The sequence below is a fragment of the Chiloscyllium punctatum genome, chromosome 8 (genome assembly GCF_047496795.1).
Source record: "Chiloscyllium punctatum isolate Juve2018m chromosome 8, sChiPun1.3, whole genome shotgun sequence".
In the NCBI taxonomy this organism is placed as follows: Eukaryota; Metazoa; Chordata; class Chondrichthyes; order Orectolobiformes; family Hemiscylliidae; genus Chiloscyllium; species Chiloscyllium punctatum.
The window spans coordinates 93,694,597-93,716,475 of NC_092746.1; the positions used below are offsets into that span (position 1 = coordinate 93,694,597).

The 21,879-nt window shown below is 40.7% G+C and overlaps 1 protein-coding gene across 5 annotated transcripts in view; it reads right to left on the bottom strand.

The window, feature by feature from the left end:
* LOC140480762 (enhancer of polycomb homolog 1-like) overlaps positions 1-21,879 on the bottom strand; it is a 258,043-nt gene that overhangs the window by 117,222 nt on the left and 118,942 nt on the right. Inside the window, exon 1 of one of the 5 annotated variants that reach the window (XR_011961397.1) lies at positions 14,955-15,485. The exons of 3 other annotated variants lie outside the window; for them this stretch is intronic. Coding sequence is in view for 1 of the 2 variants with exons in the window: in XM_072576102.1 (XP_072432203.1) it covers positions 14,955-15,107 (153 nt within the window). In the remaining variant the exon portion in view is untranslated. Of the gene's footprint in view, positions 1-14,954; positions 15,486-21,879 lie in introns of those variants that run through there. One more of the 5 variants, XM_072576102.1, reaches the window with a different exon arrangement.

Consider the following 21,879-nt stretch of genomic DNA (forward strand, 5'->3'; position numbering starts at 1 on the left):
CTCATGGAAAGCAGAGGAGAGTTGTATTCCCACAATATTTTTCATGTCAACAGTTACACGGTAGCACAAAACATGAACACTGCTGAAAGGAGAAAAAAATTGCTGCAGGAGACTTGTCTGGCATTCATCAGGAATCTACTTTCAAACGATAACAAAGCAAGCTGTAGGGAAAATATGGTTCTGATTGTTTCCAAGTAAAGTGATTTCATTCTCAATAGCATTGCCTCAGCTAATGCAGATCTACAGGTTCACCGACTTCCTGAGCAATTCAAGAAGGATGAGATTCATAATTCCTTGAAAGTGGAGTTGCAGGTACATAGAATAGTGAAGGTGGTGTTCGGTATGCTTGCCTTGATTGGTCAGTGCATTGAGTGTAGAAGTTGGAAGCCACATTATGGCTGTGCAGGATATCGGTTGGCGACTTCTGGAATACCACATGCAATTTTGGTCTATCGGCCATAGGAGGAATGTTGTGAAACTTGAAAGGAATTACAGAAGATTTACAAGGATGTTGCCAGGATTGGAGGGTTTAAAAGGAGAGACTGAATAGACTGGAGCTGTTTTCTCTGGAGCAGAGACTGAGGGGTGACCTTCTAGAGGTTTATAAAATCATGAGGGTAGACAAGGTCTTTTCCCCAGGGTGGGGGGGTCCAAATCAAAACAGCATAGGTTTAAGGGGAGAGTGAAGGATTTAAAAAGGATCTTGGGGGGGGGGGGGGGGGGGGCAACATTTTCATGCAGAGGATGGTACAAATATGGAAGTTACCAGAGGAATTGGAGGTGGTGTAATATTGAAGAGTTAACTTGCTCTGCTGACCTACAGGAAATTGGATGTCCCAAGGCTAGGGTTGGATGCCTCGGACTTAGAGGGATTGTAAGAAATTTACATTATCAACTCACCATTTAGAGCCATTTATATTGTTAAATCTTACTACTTACATTCTCATCCCCTATTCAGAGATCAACAAGAACATTACAGTTGGAATTTGACAACTCCCTGTAGTTTAAAAAAAACTATTTGCAACAGATTTGAACATTAAGGGATGATTTACATTCTTTTTTTTGTTTCTGGAGGTGGTCAGGTCACAGCATGGTGTCTCGAGTAGCATGTGACTGTGGCAGGGATGGCTGGAGGTTCTCTCATGGGCATTACTGTGATGTAAAGCTTTGTATAAAGACAGGATCATTTCCTTTATTCAGGGAGAGCTTTGACCTGACTCCATAAGCCCTGCGAGGTATGTTAAAAGTTCCTCTGGAAAGTTTGTATTGTACTTTGCTTAATAAAATTTGGTTGTTCAGAGAAGTTGGCATGTTGCAGTTACATCGAGTGTGTAAGGATCTCAAGAAAAAGAACTTACCAGAAGCTGGTACAATTACAACATTTAAAAGTCAACTGGATGGGTATATGAATAGGAAGGTTTTAGATGCTAGCAAATGGGACTACATTAAGTTAGGATATCTGGTTGGCATGGACCAAAGGATCTGTTTCAGTGTTGTATATCTGTATGACCAAGACCACAAGATCTGTAAAAGGACCAAGACCCATATGGCCTCATTTGATGACCCTTCAAAAGATCTCATCCATCATTACCAGAGTTGATGCAACGATCAATGTTCCCTTCCATCCCAAATATCATGCTCAAATTCATCTGCTCAGACATTTGTCACCATTCTCCACCAGCTTAAAAAAAACATGCAAGACGTGACCCTCACCAGATCCATCACAGACAACACGTGCAAACTGAGATCAAGCAGGGTGGCATCGTATCAATGTCTGTCTCCATCTTCATCTTTAAGAAGCTAACCTATAACCTAGTGGGCGGCACGGTGGCACAATGGTTAGCACTGCTGCCTCTCAGCGCCAGAGACCTGGGTTCAATTCCTGCCTCTGGCGACTGTGTGGAGTTTGCACATTCTCCCAGTGTCTGCATGGGTTCCCTCCAGGTGCTCCGGTTTCCGCCCATAATCCAAAAATGTGTAGGTTAGGTGAATTGGCCACACTAAATTGCCCGTAGTGTTAGGTAAAGGGGTAAATGTAGTGGAATGGGTCTGGGTGGGTTGCGCTTTGGCGGGTCGGTGTGGGCTTGTTGGCCCGAAGGGCCTGTTTCCACACTAAGTAATCTAATCTAAACCTACAGGACGCGTAGGAAATTGTTCAACCTTCAACGTTTCCAGGGCAAAACTACCCCAACTTCTGTTATTGAGCTGCAGTATGTAGACGATGGCGGCATTTTACAGAAACCAAGTGATGAGTCATTCCTGACACTTTGAGAGACATCATAGAATGACCATTCCTGCTTACATTATCTTCCGATTATCAAGATCCATAGTGAGCCCCTGAACAACCTCAGCAGCCTCCTCTTGATGCCACCTGCAACAGTCTACAACTCTGGGATCAGACTGTTCCACCACAGAAACCACCCCACCCAGAGTGAAAGTAAGTCAGACCCTGTGGAACTGCCAAAGAATATTCAACATGGTCTAAACGAATGAGTTTCCAGTCAAAAGAACAATTGGAAAACAGACTCTAGAAAATAAATGGCTAAAAAGGTTCATACTGTAAGAAGTAAACTGACCTCCAATAGTAAGCCAGCTATTTAAATTCATATATTGTTCAAATCAAGTTTGAGGGCAAAATTATAAATTTCCAGTAAAATTAAAGAGAGTAGAAATGGGAGGAATGACCTTCACCGTAGGACTGTGAATATATAAGCAGATTCCAAATAGTTAGTTGGCTGACCTGGACTCCAAATACACTTCATAAAGACATTGCTATTTACAAGCAGAAAAGGAGGATAATGTAAATTTTAAATGGCACTGATAAAATGCATATTTGGGGACATTAATGGAAGCAATCTGCGTGCTCAGCAGAGGTTAAAAAGAAAGGGGTTAGGGTTATGCACAATGCACTGCAAATTAGAAGCATAAAAGGCCACTTGAATGAAACAAAATCTGTAGACATCTGACAGGATAGATGTGGAGAATGAGTCCTGTTGTTATGGGAGAACCTAGAACTAAGGGTTGCTGTTTAGACAGCGGCCACCCTTTTTTAAAGATGGGGTGGATAGATTCTTGATGAGCAAGGGAATGAAACATTATCGGGATCGGCTGGGATGTGGAGTTGAGGCTGCAATCAGGTCAGTCATGACTGATTCGAATAGCAGGGCAGGCTGCAGGGGCTGAATAGCCTACTCCTGCTTTTAATTTGGAAAATGTTTCCATACTTGCTCTTATACAGCTATTCTGCTATGGCAGACTGAGGAAGTGGCCAAGTGTGGATAGCATAAGCATAACTGGCTGAATGGCACAGATATTTGACACAACTGTTAAGCTTAGTGGGCGGCACGGTGGCACAGTGGTTAGCACTGCTGCCTCACAGCGTCTGAGACCCGGGTTCAATTCCCGCCTCAGGCGACTGACTGTGGAGTTTGCACGTTCTCCCCGTGTCTGCGTGGGTTTCCTCCGGGTGCTCCGGTTTCCTCCCACAGTCCAAAGATGTGCAGGCCAGGTGAATTGGCCATGCCAAATTGCCCATAGTGTGAGGTAAGGGTAAATGTAGATGTAGGGGTATGGGTGGGTTACGCTTCGGCGGGGCGGTGCGGACTTGTTGGGCCGAAGGGCCTGTTTCCACGCTGTAAGTAATCTAATCTAATCTAATCTTAATGGCCTTATTTCAGAATGTTTTATGCTCAGCTCAATCACAAGTACTTGACTGTTCAGCTAAAGCTTAGATATCCAAAAGGAATAGTCACTTAAGGGGTAGGAAATCAGTCCAATCTTCATATTTTCCCCATACAGAATCAGCAGGATAGTTTCCCCGTGACACCCCCCCCAAATGCTGTAGCTTGATGAGAAAAAATGAAGTCTTCCTGCTCCTCTGCAAATATTAGTGTTATGAAATATTTTATGTCTAATAAAAATGATAACCAACTTTTCAATTCAAGTATCTCAAAAAACAGCAGTTCCTCAGCAATGAATTTCAATGTCAAAGTATAGATTATGCACTGAACTTCCTGGATTGAGACTTTAAAATATTTTGTGCACAGATCAAAGCACCCCAAACTCAATAAGACTTGTGCCACACTAAAACAAGTGATTGTTGAATTGGATGAGATAAATCCCATGCAATAAATCTCTATGACTCTTAAGTGCAACATCATGCAGTTAAAGTTCCTAGTAGGATTTATTTCAATGTATAAAACGAGCCCCAAATGTCTTGAACAACAGTTGCAGTCAGCCTTTGAAAAGGTCAAGCCCCCAGCTATTGCAACTTCTTCAATGCCAGATACTTGTATGTCCAATTCACAATGTCAAAATTAAAAGTTCATTTTCCACAAAATTTAATTTGGACAAAACCTAACTGTAACCATTTCCTGCACACACATTTCAGGCCACGTTGGTCATACAGATCTCAGTTATTCTAAAACAGTTACCCATGTCAATATGTAATCGTAGTGTTTTTTTTCCCCACTTAGATGTCAACTATGTTCCACAATTCAAGCTGAAGCCCACTTTCAACATTGGAATGCCAACAGCTAACGATCGGCCCTAAAGTTTATCCGCAACTGCCATGCTCCAATTACTAGAGGAGCTGGCTACAAATTCAATGTGTTAACAACTACTTTGCCCCTTCTACTTCACTGGCACAAAAACACTAAATCAAGACTTTGCTGCCTATAAGCTTAGAGTGCTTTATTGCTAAATGTTGGAAATACTCTATTGCGTGCAATTCTGGCCTCTTTGCTATCGGAAAGATGTTGTGAAACTTGAAAGGATTCAGAAAAGATTTACAAGCATGTTGCCAGGGTTGGAGGATGTGTGCTATAGGGAGAGGTTGAAGTGGCTGGGCTGTTTTCCCTGGAACGTCGGAGACTGAGGGGTGACCTTATAGAGGTTTATAAAATCATGAGGGGGATGGATAGGATAAATAGACAAAGTCTTTTCCCTGGGGTCAGGGAGACCAGAGCTAGAGGGCATAGGTTTAGGGTGAGTGTGGAAAGATATAAAAGAGACCTAAGGGGCAACTTTTTCATGCAGAGGGTGGTACGTGTATGGAATGATCTGCCAGAGGAAGTGGCAGAGGTTAGTACAATTGCAACATTTAAGAGGCATTTGGATGGGTATATGAATAGGAAGGGTTTGGAGGGATATGGGCCAGGTGCTGGCAGGTGGGACTAGATTGGGTTCGGATATCTGGTTGGCATGGACGGGTTGGAACAAAGGCTCTGATTCCATGCAATAAATCTCTATGACTCTTAAGTGCAACATCATGCAGTTAAAGTTCCTAGTAGGATTTATTTCAAAAAGACAATTGCAACAGACACCACAACTTAAGCTGCAAGTAGAACCTATTCTCATGTGCAGCCATTCCATCATCTATTCCTTGTTGTCTCAACCCTAACACCAAAATGCAACATACTCATCGTTTTACATGCCCAAAAAGTTGTAACCCTATCAATTATCTCAGTTGGCTGTTATTTATCTATGTGTAAAGCAAAGCATAGAATCTTATAACATGCAAGTACTTTCTCAAACATATGCAAGATTCTGAATCCAAGAATTAACTGCAGTCCAGCTTATCTCAATTCCTACATTAAACTCAGCAGTTGAAAGTGCTACGGGTGGGGACACTACAACGTACATTTGTCTTTTGAAATTCAGTACGTCTGGACAAAAAAAAAAATCAGTTACAGACTTTGCCAACCCTTATTTCATTATGGTGGTGAGAACTACTTCTGTTGTAAGGAGTTAAGAAAATAGAACATCAGGATAGAAGTCAAGGACCATTGCAGAAAATAACAAACAGCAGTGACACTATTTTACACGTCATAAATTTATCTAATGTTAGATAAGTTAGACATAAAATCCAAATCATACACAATGCATATAAATAAAAATATCAAATTGAGCTGGACAAGTTGTTGGAAGTGATTGTTAAAAATAGGATTTATATGCATTTGGAGAGGCAATGAATGATTAGGGACACTCAATACGGTTTTGTGCAAGGAAAATCGTGTCTCACAAACCTGAGTTTTTTTAGGAAGTAACGATGATCGATGAGGGCACAGTAATAGACATTATTTACTTGTAATTTAGTAAAGCTGAAAAGATTCCTCAAGGTTGACTAATTAGAAAAGTTGATCACATGGGTTTTATGATGATACAAAATTGGCTTAATAGGAGAGAGTGATGTTGGAGGGCTGTTTTGCAGGACTTAGAGGCCAGTTATCAGGAGTGTTCCACAGGATTGGTACTAGGTCCATTTTTGTTTGTCATCTATATGAATAACTTAGATGAGAATATTAATAAGTTTGTGGATGACACCAAAATTGGTGGTACAGTGAACAGTGAAGGTAATTAAGATTTAAAGACATCTTGATCTGTTGGATCAATGGGCTGAGTGGCATATCAAGTTCAATCTGGATAAATGAGAGGTACTGCATTTTGGTAAAAACAAGTGCAAGACTTATACAATTAGAAGTTGGACCTTGGGTAGTGCTGTAGAACAGAGAAACCTACGGTTTCAGTTAGATAGTTCTTTGAAGTTTGCATCACATGTAGGCAGGGTGGTTAAGAAGGCATTTAGCACTCTTGCTTCATTACTCAGTCATTTTGGAGTATAGGAGTTGAGGTTGCACATGTTGGGGTGTCCTTTCCTGGAGTTGTGTCCAGTTCTGGTTGCTCTGTCATAGGAAGGAAAATAAGCTGGAGAGGGTTCAAAAGAAATTTACTGCAACATGGCTTGGGATGAAAAGTTGGAGTTATAGGGAGAGGCTGGATTTTTTTTCCACTGGAGTAGAGGTGGTTGAGGCGCTTAGAGGATCATAAAATCATGAGGGGTATAGATAACAAAGGGTAGGTGCGTTTTCCCCTGGGGTGGGGGATTTCAGGACTATAGGCCTGTATTAAGGTAATAGAAAGATTTTAAAAAGACTTGGGTTTTTTTTTAAAAAGTGATTCATTTATAGAACAAACTGCAAGAAGGGGTGATGCAGATACATTTACAGCGTTTAAATATCTGGTTAAGTACATCAATGAGAAATGTTTAGAGGGCTATGGACCAAGTGCATGCAGGTGGGACTAGTTTTGTACAGGAACACAGTCAGTATAGACCGAAAATCGGTTTCCATATTGTAGGACTCTAAATGCACTTCAAACCTCCAAGAAAAGAAAGAAAATCTGTTAATCTCCAAGGTGCCAACCTTGGCTTAGTATTAGCACTCATTTCAGATTTCAAAACACAAACTAGGATTCAGCAACAGTACTGAGGAGAAACAATGCACGACTTCTAAATGAGATACTAAATAAAGTTCTCCTCTCACTCTCAGTTGGACAGGAGGGCTAGGAATTTCTTATTGTGTAGTGACAATATTTATTTAATAATAAATAAAAATCTGCATTGATCAGCTGATCATTGATAATGGTATAAAACAGTTCTCATTTGCATAGCACTCTTCCTCAACCTCTGGAAATCCCAAAGCACAGTAATGTTAATTATTTTAAGATACTGTCATCATTGTTGCGATGTGGGACCCTGTGATGCAATAAGATCATTAAATTACAGTAATTTTCTTTTTATTGCAAATAGTGACAACGCTTCGAAATCATTGAAATGTCTCATTATTGCAAAGGAGCTACAGAGATAAAAGTTCTCCATTTCTTCAGATTTCCTTAATCCTTATGACATTTTGCAACTGCTTTTCCAGCCCCAACCCCATGAAAGTAACATTCCTAACCAGGTGCAACAAATATTAGTTCTATTGTTTGTTGACACCAATGCTCAGAAAATATGCTAAGTGACTAAGTACTTCATAATAAAACCAAATTTCAATTCCATTATAATTTGTTTCAGCTATTTGAGAGAAATATTGACTTTATGCAAATATACGCTTACAAAATATACACTTTACTCAAAATTTTGACTCTCTCCAAACTAAAAAAGGTAGTGCCAAATTTTATTCACTAAAAATGTACTTTTCATTCATGTTTTATTCAGCATAACATTTTTAATTGAGCAGTATGTCATATAAAGCTTTATGCTTTGTTGAATACAACAATGGGGAAATAGGTTTTAGATGTGTACTTTGAGTCACCAAATCTTCGTGGAGCAAAAAAAAAGTGGGTTGCCTCCACCTCCCCCATGCAAATTTAACTTTGTCCCTCATCAAAGAAAGCTTAGGAATATATTTAGTTTGTAATTACATTAAGCATCACAGTAAAACCAAATACCTGAACAAAAGTTGAAAAGGGACAAATGTGAGACCAAGAAAGCCATACACTGAAAATGTTAATAATGTAATGGAGCATGTAACTTTGTTATGAAATTTGTAAGTGAAATGCACAGAATGAATTGTAGATTACTGGCTGACGCTTAGAATAGTACCTGGACAGTCATTTATATAGATAACGGGGAAACTGAGCTGATAAACTTACTGCCATATTAGTCCAATACGCACATGAGTATATTTCTGTTTCTGGGTAGCAAATCTTCTTTAGTACCTATCTATCTGTGCTATTATGCAAAATTAACTGGGCAAAATTCTATAAAGAAACAACATGTACCAAAAGTCTGTTTGTTGCAATGAAAAACTAAAAAAAAACACACAAGTCTTCAAAAATCCCCAGTGCACAAGTTTGTTTTAAAATATAAACATTTATTTCTCCACAGCACCCCCATTCTTTCTCCCAACTACACAAGGGCATGTCATACCTACTTGCAAAATGAACATATGCACCATCATTCCAACCTACTATATCATGAAGAACCATTTGGATTAAATGAAAAATGATATGGAGAGGAAACAAAACTGATGCACTGGATCAAATGTATTCTAATAGAGAATAAGTTCAGTAAAGTACTACAGTTTCTTTATAAGTTGGTCTCTCCTCTCAAGAAATAGTGTTATAATAACTGCGGAGCTGTTTAAAAACAAGCAGTTGCATCACAATTAGGCTATAATTGCAATGGGCAACACTTACATAAAGTCCAGGTGAGATTTCTGTTACAAGTGCATTCAGTGTCATCCCATTATATAGTGTTGTCGAAACTTACTTTGACAAGTACTATGTTGTGATCCATCCCAGGAATTCTCAAACTCCAATATATGCAAATGACAAACAGGGCTGACTGTGCATGTGCAGCTAGAAAATATACAGTGTTCACTTTCTACTCTAAGTAGTAAATTTGTCACACTGTTTTCTTCAGAACTGCAATTAGCTGAAGATCACACATGCAGTGCGCAAGTACATGCATAATAAACCTTATGTGGGTAAGCGAGTTCAAGGAGAATGGACAAGATGAATAGTGGAGACTTTATTGTATATTGCCCTTCTCTCAAATTTTCACAATTCCCCCCCCCCCCCCAAAAAAAGCTTATTCCTAACCATTTTCAGCTCCAGTTGGTGTTTCTGTGAAGAAATGGATCTCAGTCTGTTAAATAACTGACGTGTCAATACATCTAAATGCACAATTCTGCTTTCATCGCTATACCTGATTGTGAAACAAGTATACTTATAATTGAGAGCTTTGCAAATGTATATCATCCCTGGTAAGACTTATTCTAGATGTCCGACAACTATATGGTTATTTAACATTCATCATGATACATAACCAACTACAATCTCAATGATCATCTATTAGTGCACTAAGTTTTTAAAATTGTGCAAAGGTTCTGAAATCAACTCCAAAATATAAACCCCTTAGTTTTGTGCAATTGCATAAGGTTAAAAGTGGTAACTGGAAAAATTCAAAAGGCAATTAGTTACAGAACATCTTCTCCCATGTGGCTTTAAAATTCCCTCCACAGTCGTTGCATATTTTCAGAAAGTAACAGGCAAGTTCCTGGCACTTTACAATCTTTAAATTATAAATCACTAAGCTGTCTAAAGAGCTTAAACGTAGAAGGAGTCAGCAACCAGTCAATTTGCCAATGGTAGGTAAAAACACATGGGACACTTCTATCCTCTCTGACAACACAAGAAACCTGACAGTAATCAGGGCAAAGCAACCTGCTTGATTGGTACCACATCCATAAACTGCCACTTCACTATTACTCAGAACAGAAATGTACATCACCTAAAAGATGCACTGAAGACGTTTGCTGAGAATGGATAGTCAGTGCCTTCTAAACCATGACCACTATGATCTGAAAGGATAAAGGCAGCAGATAATGGGAACACAACCACATGCAAGTTCCCCTCCAAGTCAAATCACCATCTTGACATGAAAATATATTGTCATTCTTTCATTGTTGCTGTTGGATAGGGAATTCCAGGATTGTGACCCAGCATTTGAATCTAACAAGAACACACTATCTGCAGTAATTCAAGGTGGCAGCTCATCACCTCCTTCAAAAGGCAACTAGGGATGGACCAGTCAGTTACACCCACATCCTACAAATAAATTAAAAGAAAAATTAAAAATCAGAGACATGCAAGCATTAAATGAAAAATCCAGACGTAAAACAGTAACAGGTTTTGGTGCAAAATAAATTGATTGTACTAACATTTTAATACATGAGTTGAATTTATACATTCCTGGAGTTCAATTATTTTTAATACTTCAGACACAAGTTAGCTGTCCCAATACGACCAGCTTTCTGAAAGGAAGTGGCCATAAAATTATTTGACAAGACTAAGGATTAGAAAGAATATTTCTAATTGTTAATCTAGCGAACCTTTAAATCTCCAACAAATTGCTAAAGACAAATTCAAAATGGACTATACAATTCAGAATCTAATTTGCAAGAGAAATCAGATAATTTCATAATGGTCAAGCATTTCTAAAGTTGTCTCTACTTTAGACTGTAAATTCAAACAGTTATTAAAAATCGGGGGGGGGAAGGAAGAAGAGCAAAGGAGGAGGAGAAGGATGATGATGTTGCCCCTCCAGCAACCAAATTTCTGAATTTTTGGTACTCGTCAAACGAAGTTTCAAAAACACTGCATAATGGAATGACACTTCATACACTTGTTACAAAAACCTCACCTGGACCTTAAGTGTTGCCCATTACAATTATAGCCTAATTGTGATGCAACTGTCAGTTTTTAAACAGCACAGCAGTTATGACAGTGGAGTATTGTGCAACAGAAGAAACAAACTTAAAAGAAGAATCACGACATATTCACAAATCCCAAAAGCAGCATACTGGGACCATAACAATTTAAAAGTTAGTTCAGCGTACCAAAATGTTTATTTGGTTTATATCTATACCTTAAGTGAGGTCATCTAATTATGGATTTGCCTGCAATTCAAAAAAATTTGACAAGCAACGGAAAAATTTTGGTGTCAATTTTTAAACAAGCCCCATTTCAGGCCACTGACATTGAAAACTGAACCAAGTTAAATTGCTATCGAGCACTGAAACAATATTAAAATAAGCAAGATTATTTATACCTAGTTAGGCAAACATGAGGACCACATTTCTAAGTGTTAGTCCCAGCTTAAGTGGCAGCACATTAACTGTGACTCGTTCCATACATGCACAACCTTCTGAAAAAGTTGACCTTTTATAGCTTTTGCCTCACCTCAAAACTATGCTCTCTAGTTTTCGACTCCCCTACCCTGGGAAAAAAACGACTTTGGCTATTCATCATATCCAGCATCTCTATGACTCTATTAACAGTACCACAAAGTGTCACTGCAGAAATGAGAGTGGAGAAGCTCAGCTGACACTCCAGTGCAAAAATAACTGCCCTCTCAGGTACAATAAATTACATGGTCTCTCAAGGATTCTGGATTCTAGAAAGTCAATTAAACTATTTGAGGATGTTGGCTGACATATAAACATTTGCCAATGCAGGAAGAGAGATCCTCCCATCCCATCCTCCATCAATGCCAAATAATTCTTTACATGTAGCTTAGAATTCATGTGTAAGTCTGATTTTAGGTTTAACATGAAAAATCTGGCACATCCACCGAAGAGAGTGTTGCACCCTCAATACTGCAATGAAAGGTAATAAATCACAATAAATATTCTCATGTAGAACTTCACCAAAGCCTATCGACTAAGACAAAAAGTGGTGCAACTAATGCATGCCCAAGATCCAAAATAAAAACATTTTCCCTTGCTTATGAATAATTAAGCTCAAAAATCACTGAAACATTAAGGTCAGTGTTGCCCCTTGTATGAGACTGTTGCTAGTGTTCCTCTATATTTGAAAACCTTTGTAATGCATTACTTTTCAAGGGCTGAAATGGAAAACACCAGTGCCATGTAGATTAATCATATTTACTATTTTTCAGCAGCTGATCTATGAAGCCAAGTACAAATAGGCGTTAGAATTATTTGGAAAACTAAAATCCTAACCTGATAACCAAACTTAGTTTGCGATTGTATCGTAGGGAGTTTATTCTTAACATCACTATAATATGATTATTTCTACTTTTCTGTACTCATAACTTTTTGTAAAACAGTAAAGTTTTTTCCAATGAATATATATGAAAAAACCTAATTTCCTAGAAAAGGGGAATGGGTCTGGGCGGGTTATTCTCTAGAGAGAGTCAGTGTGGATTTGTTGGGCCAAATGACCTGTTGTTTCCACACTGTAGAGATTCTATGAATGAATGAAAAATAAACTAAGGAAGACATCACCATTACTATAAAATGAAATGAATAACTACTGAGAAAGAAAAGTGAAAAACTACAAGTGAAATGAAGTAGCACTAGATATCCACAAATAATCCACAACCACTACTCTAGTTGGAGGAGAAAGTGAGGACTGCAGATGTTGGAGATCAGAGCTGAAAATGTGTTGCTGGAAAAGCGCAGCAGGTCAGGCAGCATCCAAGGAGCAGGAGAATCAACGTTTTGGGCATGAGCCCTTCTTCTGGAATGAGGAAAGTGTGTCCAGCAGGCTAAGATAAAAAGGTAGGGAGGAGGGACTTGGACCATAGCAACACGACGGTTGGAGGAAGAGCGCCTCATCTTCCACCTAGGAACCCTCCTACCACAAGGGATGAACTCAGATTTCTCCAGTTTCCTCATTTCCCCTCCCCCCACCTTGTCTCAGTCAAATCCCTCGAACTCAGCACCACCTTCCTAACCTGCAATCTTCTTCCTGACCTCTCCACCCCCACCCCGGCCTATCACCCTCACCTTGACCTCCTTCCACCTATCACATTTCCAATGCCCCTCCCCCCTACCTTTTATCTTAGCCTGCTGGACACACTTTCCTCATTCCTGAAGAAGGGCTCATGCCCAAGACGTCGATTCTCCTGCTCCTTGGATGCTGCCTAACCTGCTGCGCTTTTCCAGCAACACATTTTCAGCTCAGTACTCTAGTTGGGCAGAGTTGAAATGATTTCCTTGGTGTTGTTTTGTCTGCAATCCATATTTTTGTTACACTGATGAACATCCAGACTGTCATCTTAAGTATAGCCTAAATGCTTTTTATTTCTTTGTCGTCAAGAAGTTCATTCAAACTAGGAACAGTGCAATTTTGTCTTGCCCACGTGTTGAAAATATTTTGAACCCCTAACAAGCTGCATACTGATGATAACAGCAACTTCAGAAATTCACACAAGTACACTTAATTGGTAATAACTGATTTAGCTTACGGTACATTGCTACCAAATCAGCAAAGTTTGGTGACAGCAATTAAGGGATACATTGCTCCTCTCTTTAGATAGCTTAGATTAATGGCAAGTTCCAGCAACTTCACATTTTTGACAATAACAGAATCTTGTGACATTTCATATTCACATAATAAGCCATCCCTGACTTTAATCTAACATCTTGCCTGACAATTTCAGTATACCTAATAATCAAACCATAACTACAATACTGAATCTTGGTCAGAGACTATGATTTTCACTGACAGCCTCACCACTATAACCATTGGTGTAACATTTTGCTTTTAAAGATCACTATTCAGGAGATTTTCCAAAATCATCATCAAAACACGGCGATATTCAACCTCTAGAATTCTTATAAGCAATACTATCAAGTGTAAATTAAGAATAAACTTAATTTTGCATGTCGTCCAAAAGACTACCATTCAAACTGACTGTAGATGTGACGGACACAGCACAAAACATACGACTACATACGACTAATGGTCTCTGCACGGACTTAGTTATAGCAGTAATTTGCAATGCAAGGAAGAGTCTCCCCGCTGGTCCACGCTATGGCACTGCACAACAGGTCATAACTCGTGCACGTGCTGAGACTAAAAACAGTGCTACTTCCACAATGGTCTCTGTTCAGTGACACGTAGTGAAGGACCATGTTGCAAATCAACTTATGCACTGAACGTACAAAAGAAAAGCAAAGCGTAGAAAAACAATGCCCATATATTGCAGAGACCTGGAACTGAGTGAAGTACAGACTCGTCTACGGGACAACACCAATCCCCCCCCCCCCCAAAAACCAAAAAGAATTCAGGCTCTCTAGCGCCACCCTCCTATTGGAGTTAGCAGTTGCTAAACTCGGGCCCAACCCAGAGAGAAACACAACAAAATGGCTGCCTCGGCAGTCACGTGATCTTTTGTACACCGAGGGAGTAAAAATAATATCTTTCATATACAAGGAACAATATACTTGTTTCCTCCATCCGCTCGGCGACCGGGGCGGGAGGTGAAACAAAATCGACGTGACTGTACCATCGATTGTTTTTCGAATAATAAAGAGAAACAAGAAGAAGGACGGCCTTCCTCCAAAGCGGAGGGATAAAGTGTGGGTGGTTCCGGGAGCCCCGTCTCTCCGTTTCCGCGGCCCGGCCCCATGTTTGGGAGGAAGCGAGCGAGAGCCGTGTAATGGCGGCCGCGCAACCTGCGCACACAGGCAACACCTCCCAGCAACCCAACACTATCCACCACCACCCCCCCCCGCCAAAACCGACCACGGCCAACAAACACGTCCGAATAAAATTAATTTTTAAAACACTTTGTGCAAAAATGAACGGACATGTTAAAAAAAAACACGCCCGTCCAAACCCGCCCCGTGTACACCTACCGATTCCTCCTCCTTCTCCATCCCCGTGGGCATCTGGGGCACCGCTCGGTTGATGGAGGCATATTCGTGCAGATCCGGCAAATCCTCGCACCGATACACGGGCAGGGGTTTCGATGCATCGAGCGCCCTTGCCCGAAACGACAGTTTGCTCATTATTCTCGGCTCTCCCTCGGTTTGTATGTGCGTGTTCGCGGCGGATTAGAAACCCAAACACCACCGCGGGAGAGACAGAGAGGAGGGGAAGGAGGGAGGGGGTGGTTGTAGTTGGAAGGAAATATATAAATATATATAATGCGTTTTTTTTTAGTCGCTGATGAAATGTTGACGCCTACACCCGGTAAAACCTACACGGAGCCGCCCGGAACCTATCATGGATGAGAGACTGGAGCTCCTAGTTCCATTCCATGAAGAAAAAACGGGGGTTGGAAGCGGAAGAAAGGCGGTTTTTCCCCCGGTCCGTTTAGGTTCCTTTTGTCGACTTCAATACGCCATGGCCAACATGGCGGTCATTAAAGTCCAGCCATCCCACAATGCACAGCAACAGGGACGAGGCTCGGCCGAGCTGCGCGCGCAATCCCCACCCCCCCCCCTCCCATCAACCGGCCGGCGGTCGGTTGGGACGGCAGGAGGATGTTGCTGCTGCTGGCTGAATTTATGAAGGATTATTATTTTCTCTCCCCGCCTGGCTTCAAGTCAACCTGCCCACCCTTCGCCTTTGTAGGATATTCTGTATAAAACCCTCTCATCTCCGATTCTCCTCCTACCTTTGCCAAATCTTTTCGAATTCTCCTCACCACCATCCCCCACCCCCACCACCCGTTTTTACCAACGGCTCCACGGAAAACGAAAACTCCGCTTTCGATCGGAGACTGTGTTTTTAGGCTCGTTTTTATTTCAAAATGCGAGATCCTTATCACGACGATTGACCGTTTTCTTTTCACTTCTCACTTACCCCCCCCCCCGTTCGCTTCCTAATTCAACTACGCCACAACATGGATACCCTCAGTCACAACAACTTTGCAAGAAGCTGTTGGAAACGGCGCCCTCTACAACAACACTCAAAGTGCCAGCGCTTGGGTTTTTTTTTGTAAATGGTCTGTTGGGAAAAGGGGAAATGTCACATGTCTCATACAATAATAACTACAGTTCAAAACTCAATGGGCAGGTTGTAATCTGTCACACAGGGTATTGCGCAACTCGGAGTAAACAATTGCAAGGCTTGTTTATTTGTACTGCCAAAAGACAGTAAGGTTACTTCTCAAATCAAAAGAAGGGATGTTCTGTACAAGGCAAATCTGGTAAAGTATATGATAACCTGAATAACCAAATTAAATAAGTCAATGCCCACAAAATTAGATTTTGGTTTTAGAATTCATCCTAGCACAAAAGTTTTAGAGCATTTTAAAAAATTATTCTGAAATATTTCACCATGCACCATTAGACAAATTGGCATTTTAACAAAATCCAAAAACAATGCCGCTCAGTAATTTACAACAATTCTTTATTTAAGGCAAAGATAGGTAGATTCTTGTTAAGCAAAAGGGGGTGCATTGCTGTCAGATAGATGGCAGATTTGGGATCACAATGAGATCGGTCGTTTCATTGAATGGTGGTGCCGGTTAGAGGGGCTGAATGTCCTACTTCTAGTTTGTATGATTCCACACCAATATGCAATTTTATTTTTAAAAGTTCAAATATTGTCATTTTGTGAAGTGTAGAATTTAGGGTACTATCAACATTTTCGGTATAACACCAATCAAGCGTTTACATACAAAATAATTAAAAGGCATGTCAAAAGTTATGATTTGCTAGTGAAAAATGGAAAAACTCAGTTCATACAAAGTATGGTATTTCTACATAAAAACATGCAGACAATTTAAACTACCTATAACTAATAATAAAAAATCCAAAGTCTGTTCTAGAAATCAGTAATGAACATCAGTAAGGTTTTATCAGATTGGACTGATACAGAAGTATACTGAATATTTAATTTCAATTTGCTCCAATATTTCATATACAAGCTAATCTTATTTTGCAGTTTGTTATCTAGTAACTCTTTCACAATAGTTTGTACAACATTGACAGCGTAAACTCATTGCAAAAATAGCTCCAATGTGCTTAACATATAAATATAGAAAGCAGCATTTTACTGACATTGAATTGGTTGTAATACCTTAAGTGATTCATTGTTTAATGCACCATCAGTTTACGTTCAGTCGGCAAAAATTGATGGAAGGGATCATCAACAACACTATCCAACAGCACTCACTTTCCAATAATCTACTCACTGATAAGAGCTTGTGTCCTGCCAGGAACTGAACTCCACATTTAATAGTCTTTGCCAAAAATGGATCAAGAGCTGAATTCCAGGTGAGGTGAAAATGACTGCCCTTGATATCAAAGCAAGACTTGACCAACATGACACCAGGGTCTCGGGAAAACTGAAGAAGTCAACTGGAATTAGGGAGAAAACTATCCAATAACTGGAGTTAAATTTTGCAGAAAGGAAGATAGTACAATTTCAACTCTATTCTGTCTGGAAACAAGCCCTTCGGCCCAACAAGTACACACAGACTGTCCAAAGAACATCCCACCCAGACCCATTCCCCTCTTTCCACAATCCCTGCAACTCCCATGGCCAACCTACACATCCCTGGACACAGTGGGCAATTTAGCATTGCCAATCCACCTAAACTGCACATTTCTGAACCGTGGGAGGAAACCGGAGTGTCTGGAGGATACCCATGCAGACACAGAATGTCTGTGCTTGCACACAGTCACCGAACTGTGGAATTGAACTTGGGTGTCTGGTCCTGTGAGGCAGCATTGCTAACCACGGAGCCAACATGCTACCAACATGAATCAGGTCGGACTTCACTGAATTAAATTTCATCTGCCAGTTTTCTAGCCATTCCATCAAACTCTGTCTTTTTGAAGTTCTACAGTATTCTCCTCACTGTTCAGAATACTTCCAATTAACATTAATGATTAAGATGAAGTAACTAAGGGCATTGTATCAACTGCAAACTTAGCAATAATGATAGGTGGAGGAGAGGTAGTGTTGAGGAAGAGGGAAGCCTGCAGAAGGACTTGGATAGGTTTGCAGAGTGGGCAAAGAAGTGGTAGATAGAATACAATGTGAGAAAGTGTGAGGTTTTGCTCTTTATTAAGAGGCATACACTATTTCTCTTAAGATTAACATGCAAGTTCAGTTGGTAGTTAGGAAGCTAAATGCAATGATTGTATTCTCGCCCTCTTGAAATGAATGCTCAGAGCAGGAATAAACTGCTAAGGTTCAGGTTCGACAACATTTGGAATATGGAGAATAGTTTTGGGCCCGGTATCTAAGGAAGGATATGCTGGCCTTGGAGGGTGTCCATAGGAGGTTCACAAGAAGGATGCTGGGAATGAAGGGCTTGTCACGTGAGGAGCAGTTGAGGATTCTGGGTCTGTACTCTGAGGAGGGTAGTAGGATGTGTGGGGGGAAATCACAATGAAACTTAAAAGACTATTGAGAGGTCCAGAAAGAGTGTGGTTGTGGAGAGGATGTTTCTATAATCATAGAATTCCCACAATTTAGAATGAAGCCATTTGGCCCATTGAGTTCCCACCAATCCCCTGAAAAGCATCCCAACCAGATCCACACCCCAATTCTACTCCGGCTCTAGGGCACAGCGTCAGAGTGAAGAGGAAACCCTTTAGAACAGGTATGAGGAGGAATTTCTCAGCCAGAGGGTGGTACATCTGTGGAATTCATCGCAACCTTATACGACATTGGCCACGTCATTGAGTGTATTTATGATAGGGATAAATAGATTCCTGATGAAGAGTTTATGCTTGAAACATCGATTCTCCTGCTCCTCGGATGCTGCCTGACCGGCTGTGCTTTGCCAGCACCATACCTTTTGACATAGATTCTAGATTAGTAAGCAGATCAAGGGAAGAAGGCTACGTTTGAATAGCAGAGCTGACTCAAATGAACTAAATGGCCTAATTCTGCTCCTATCTTATGGTATAACACAGATTCCTTGAGAGTCCAGCCATAAATCTTCCTGCAGTCAGAAAAACATCCATTGAATGCTAATATTTCCCATTGCTCAGCTATTTTCAGATCTATGTGTTACTATTCCTTTTACTCTAAGAGCGGGCAGCACGGTGGCTCAGTGGTTAGCACTACTGCCTCACAGCACCAGAGACCCGGGTTCAATTACCACCTCAGGCAACTGTCTGCGTGAGTTTCCTCTGGGTGCTCCGGTTTCCTCCCACAGTCTAAAAATGTGCAGGTTAGGTGAATTGGCCATGCTAAATTGCCCGTAGTGTTAGGTGTAGGGGAATGGGTCTGGGTGGTTTGATCTTCGGAGGGTCAGTGTGGACTTGTTGGGCTGAAGGGCCTGTTTCCACACTAAGTAATCTAAGCTGAAACTTTGTTCATAAGTCTGGCATTGTGGCACTGTCTCAAATGTCTCTGGACATCCACTTGTGCCACATCAACAGCATTATCCTCACTGACCTACTCAACTACCTCTTCAAAAAACAAAGTCTAACATTAGTTAAGCAAAGCTATCCCTTAACAAATCCATGCTGGCATTTCTTAATTAATCCAGATTCCCCAAGAGATTTTTGACTTGAATTATTGTTTCTAGAAGCTGTGCCACCAACATGATTATACTAATAGGCATACAGTTTCTGAACTCACCTTTAATGGGTTTTTTTAAAAACAAGTTGCAATTAGTTTGTCCTCTGGCATCACCTAGGTCTAAAATGGACTGGAAAATTATGACCAATACCTCAAATTTCTACTCTCACTTCCCTTGGTGACTTTGGATGTCTTTTTTTCAATCCTGAGGCCTGATCAACTGTAAATAAAGGCAGTAACTCCAACGGCTCCTCTTCATGTATTTGAATTATCTCCTTTCACCACAATCTGGGCAGTATTTCTTCTTTTGCTAAAGATTGATGCAATGTTTCCATGAATAAATCCCTTTTTTGGTCTCTAATTGGCCCACCCTTCTTGTACCACACTTTTACTATTAATATTTATATACTAATGGAAGAGTGCAGGATTTATTTACATCAGTTGGCAGTCTCTTCACACATTCAAAAGCTCAAGGCAGTCTTAGACCCAACCATCTTCAAGTGCATCAATGGCTTTCCCATCATAAGGTAATAAGTGGGGAAATTCAACAATGATTACGGTCTTCGGTCCCACACACCATTCCTCAGAAACTCATCAGTTTGGGCTGATTGGTGCCAAGTAATGAACATTTATGTTTCACAAATACCAGGTTATGGACAAAGACAGAAAGGAGTGAGACAGAAAGAAGGGCGAGACAAGTGTGAGAAAGAAAGAGTAACAGAAAAGAGGAAAGAAAGAAGAGAAAGAAAAGAAGAGCGAGCACAAAAGGAGGAAAGACAGTAAGTAAGAGAAAAGCATCACTGAACAAAAATCTAACTGGACCAGCCATATACTTTACATTAATACATGGGTATTCTCTTCTTTTATACACTCTTCATCCCCCACCCCGAACACTTTGTGTCAGGATTTTTCTGCTGTAAGCAGAGCAGACTTATTTTCTCCTTTTCACAACTATTATTTACATATATTTTACACTTCAATCTCACCTTTAACACCATTAGCACTCCCTTTCTCTTTTGCTCTGGCCATCCTCACCATCTGTCCTACTTACTCCTCCTTCTGCCCTCTGTCAACTGCATTTAAATAACTATCTCCCAGCTGATTGCAGTTTGAATTGTCACAAACTCAAAATATTAATGTTCTTTCTTTCTACAGATGTTGCCTGACCTGAGTTTCTCCAACATTTTCTGAACATTATTTATAGATTCTAGTATCTGCAGTATTTTGCTTTTATTTTATATAAATACAAATGTAGGTCAGACACCAGCATTCTGCAATGACTCACTGAAGATTTTCTATGACTTACAAGCCAGATGTTAAGAGAGTTATGCAAAGTGCACCAATTGTCTGGACAAACGAAGCTCAAAAACACCGAGGCAACAGGACACCAATTAGGACAAAGCAACCTGCGTGAGTGGCATTAAATTTATTTTCCCTTCTTAGACTGTACCTTGAGAACAAAGAGGACTTTTTCCCCCACTATAGGGTTGTAGATCCGTAGATGATTAAACAGGCCAATCCTGAATCCACCCAGCTGCTGTAGGTAGCGGTGTGTGGAATGCTCAGGTTTAGAGTCGTACAGCGTGGAAACAGACCCTTCAGTCCAACCCGTCCATGCCGACCAGATCTCACAACCCAATCTAGTCCCACCTGCCAGCACCCGGCCCATATCCCTCCAAACCCTTCCTATTCATATACCCATCCTAATGCCTCTTTAAATGTTGCAATTGTACCAGCTTCCACCACTTCCTCTGGCAGCTCATTCCATACACGTACCACCCTTTGAATGAAAAAGTTGCCTCTTAGGTCTCTTTTATATCTTTCCCGTCTCACCATAAACATATGCCCTCTAGTTCTGGACTCCCCCACCTCAGGGAAAAGACTTTGCCCCACATGATTTCTAAACCTCTAAAAAGGTCACCCCCTCAGCCTCCATGCTCCAGGGAAAGCAGTCCTAATCCATTTAACCCCTCTCTATAGTTCAAATCCTCCAACCCTGGCAAGATCCTTGTAAATCTTTTTTTTAAAGATTAGATTAGATTCCCTACAGTATGGAAACAGGCCCTTCTGTCCAACAAGTCCACACTGACCCTCCGAAGAGCAACCCACCCAGACACATTGCCCTACATTTACCCCAATGCTATGGGCAATTTAGCAAGGCCAATTCACCTAACCTGCACATTTTTGTACTGTGGGAGGAAACCAGAGCATACACGCAGACGCGGGGAGAACATGCAAACTCCACACAGACAGTTGCCCGAGCCAGGAATTGAACCTGGGTCCCTGGCA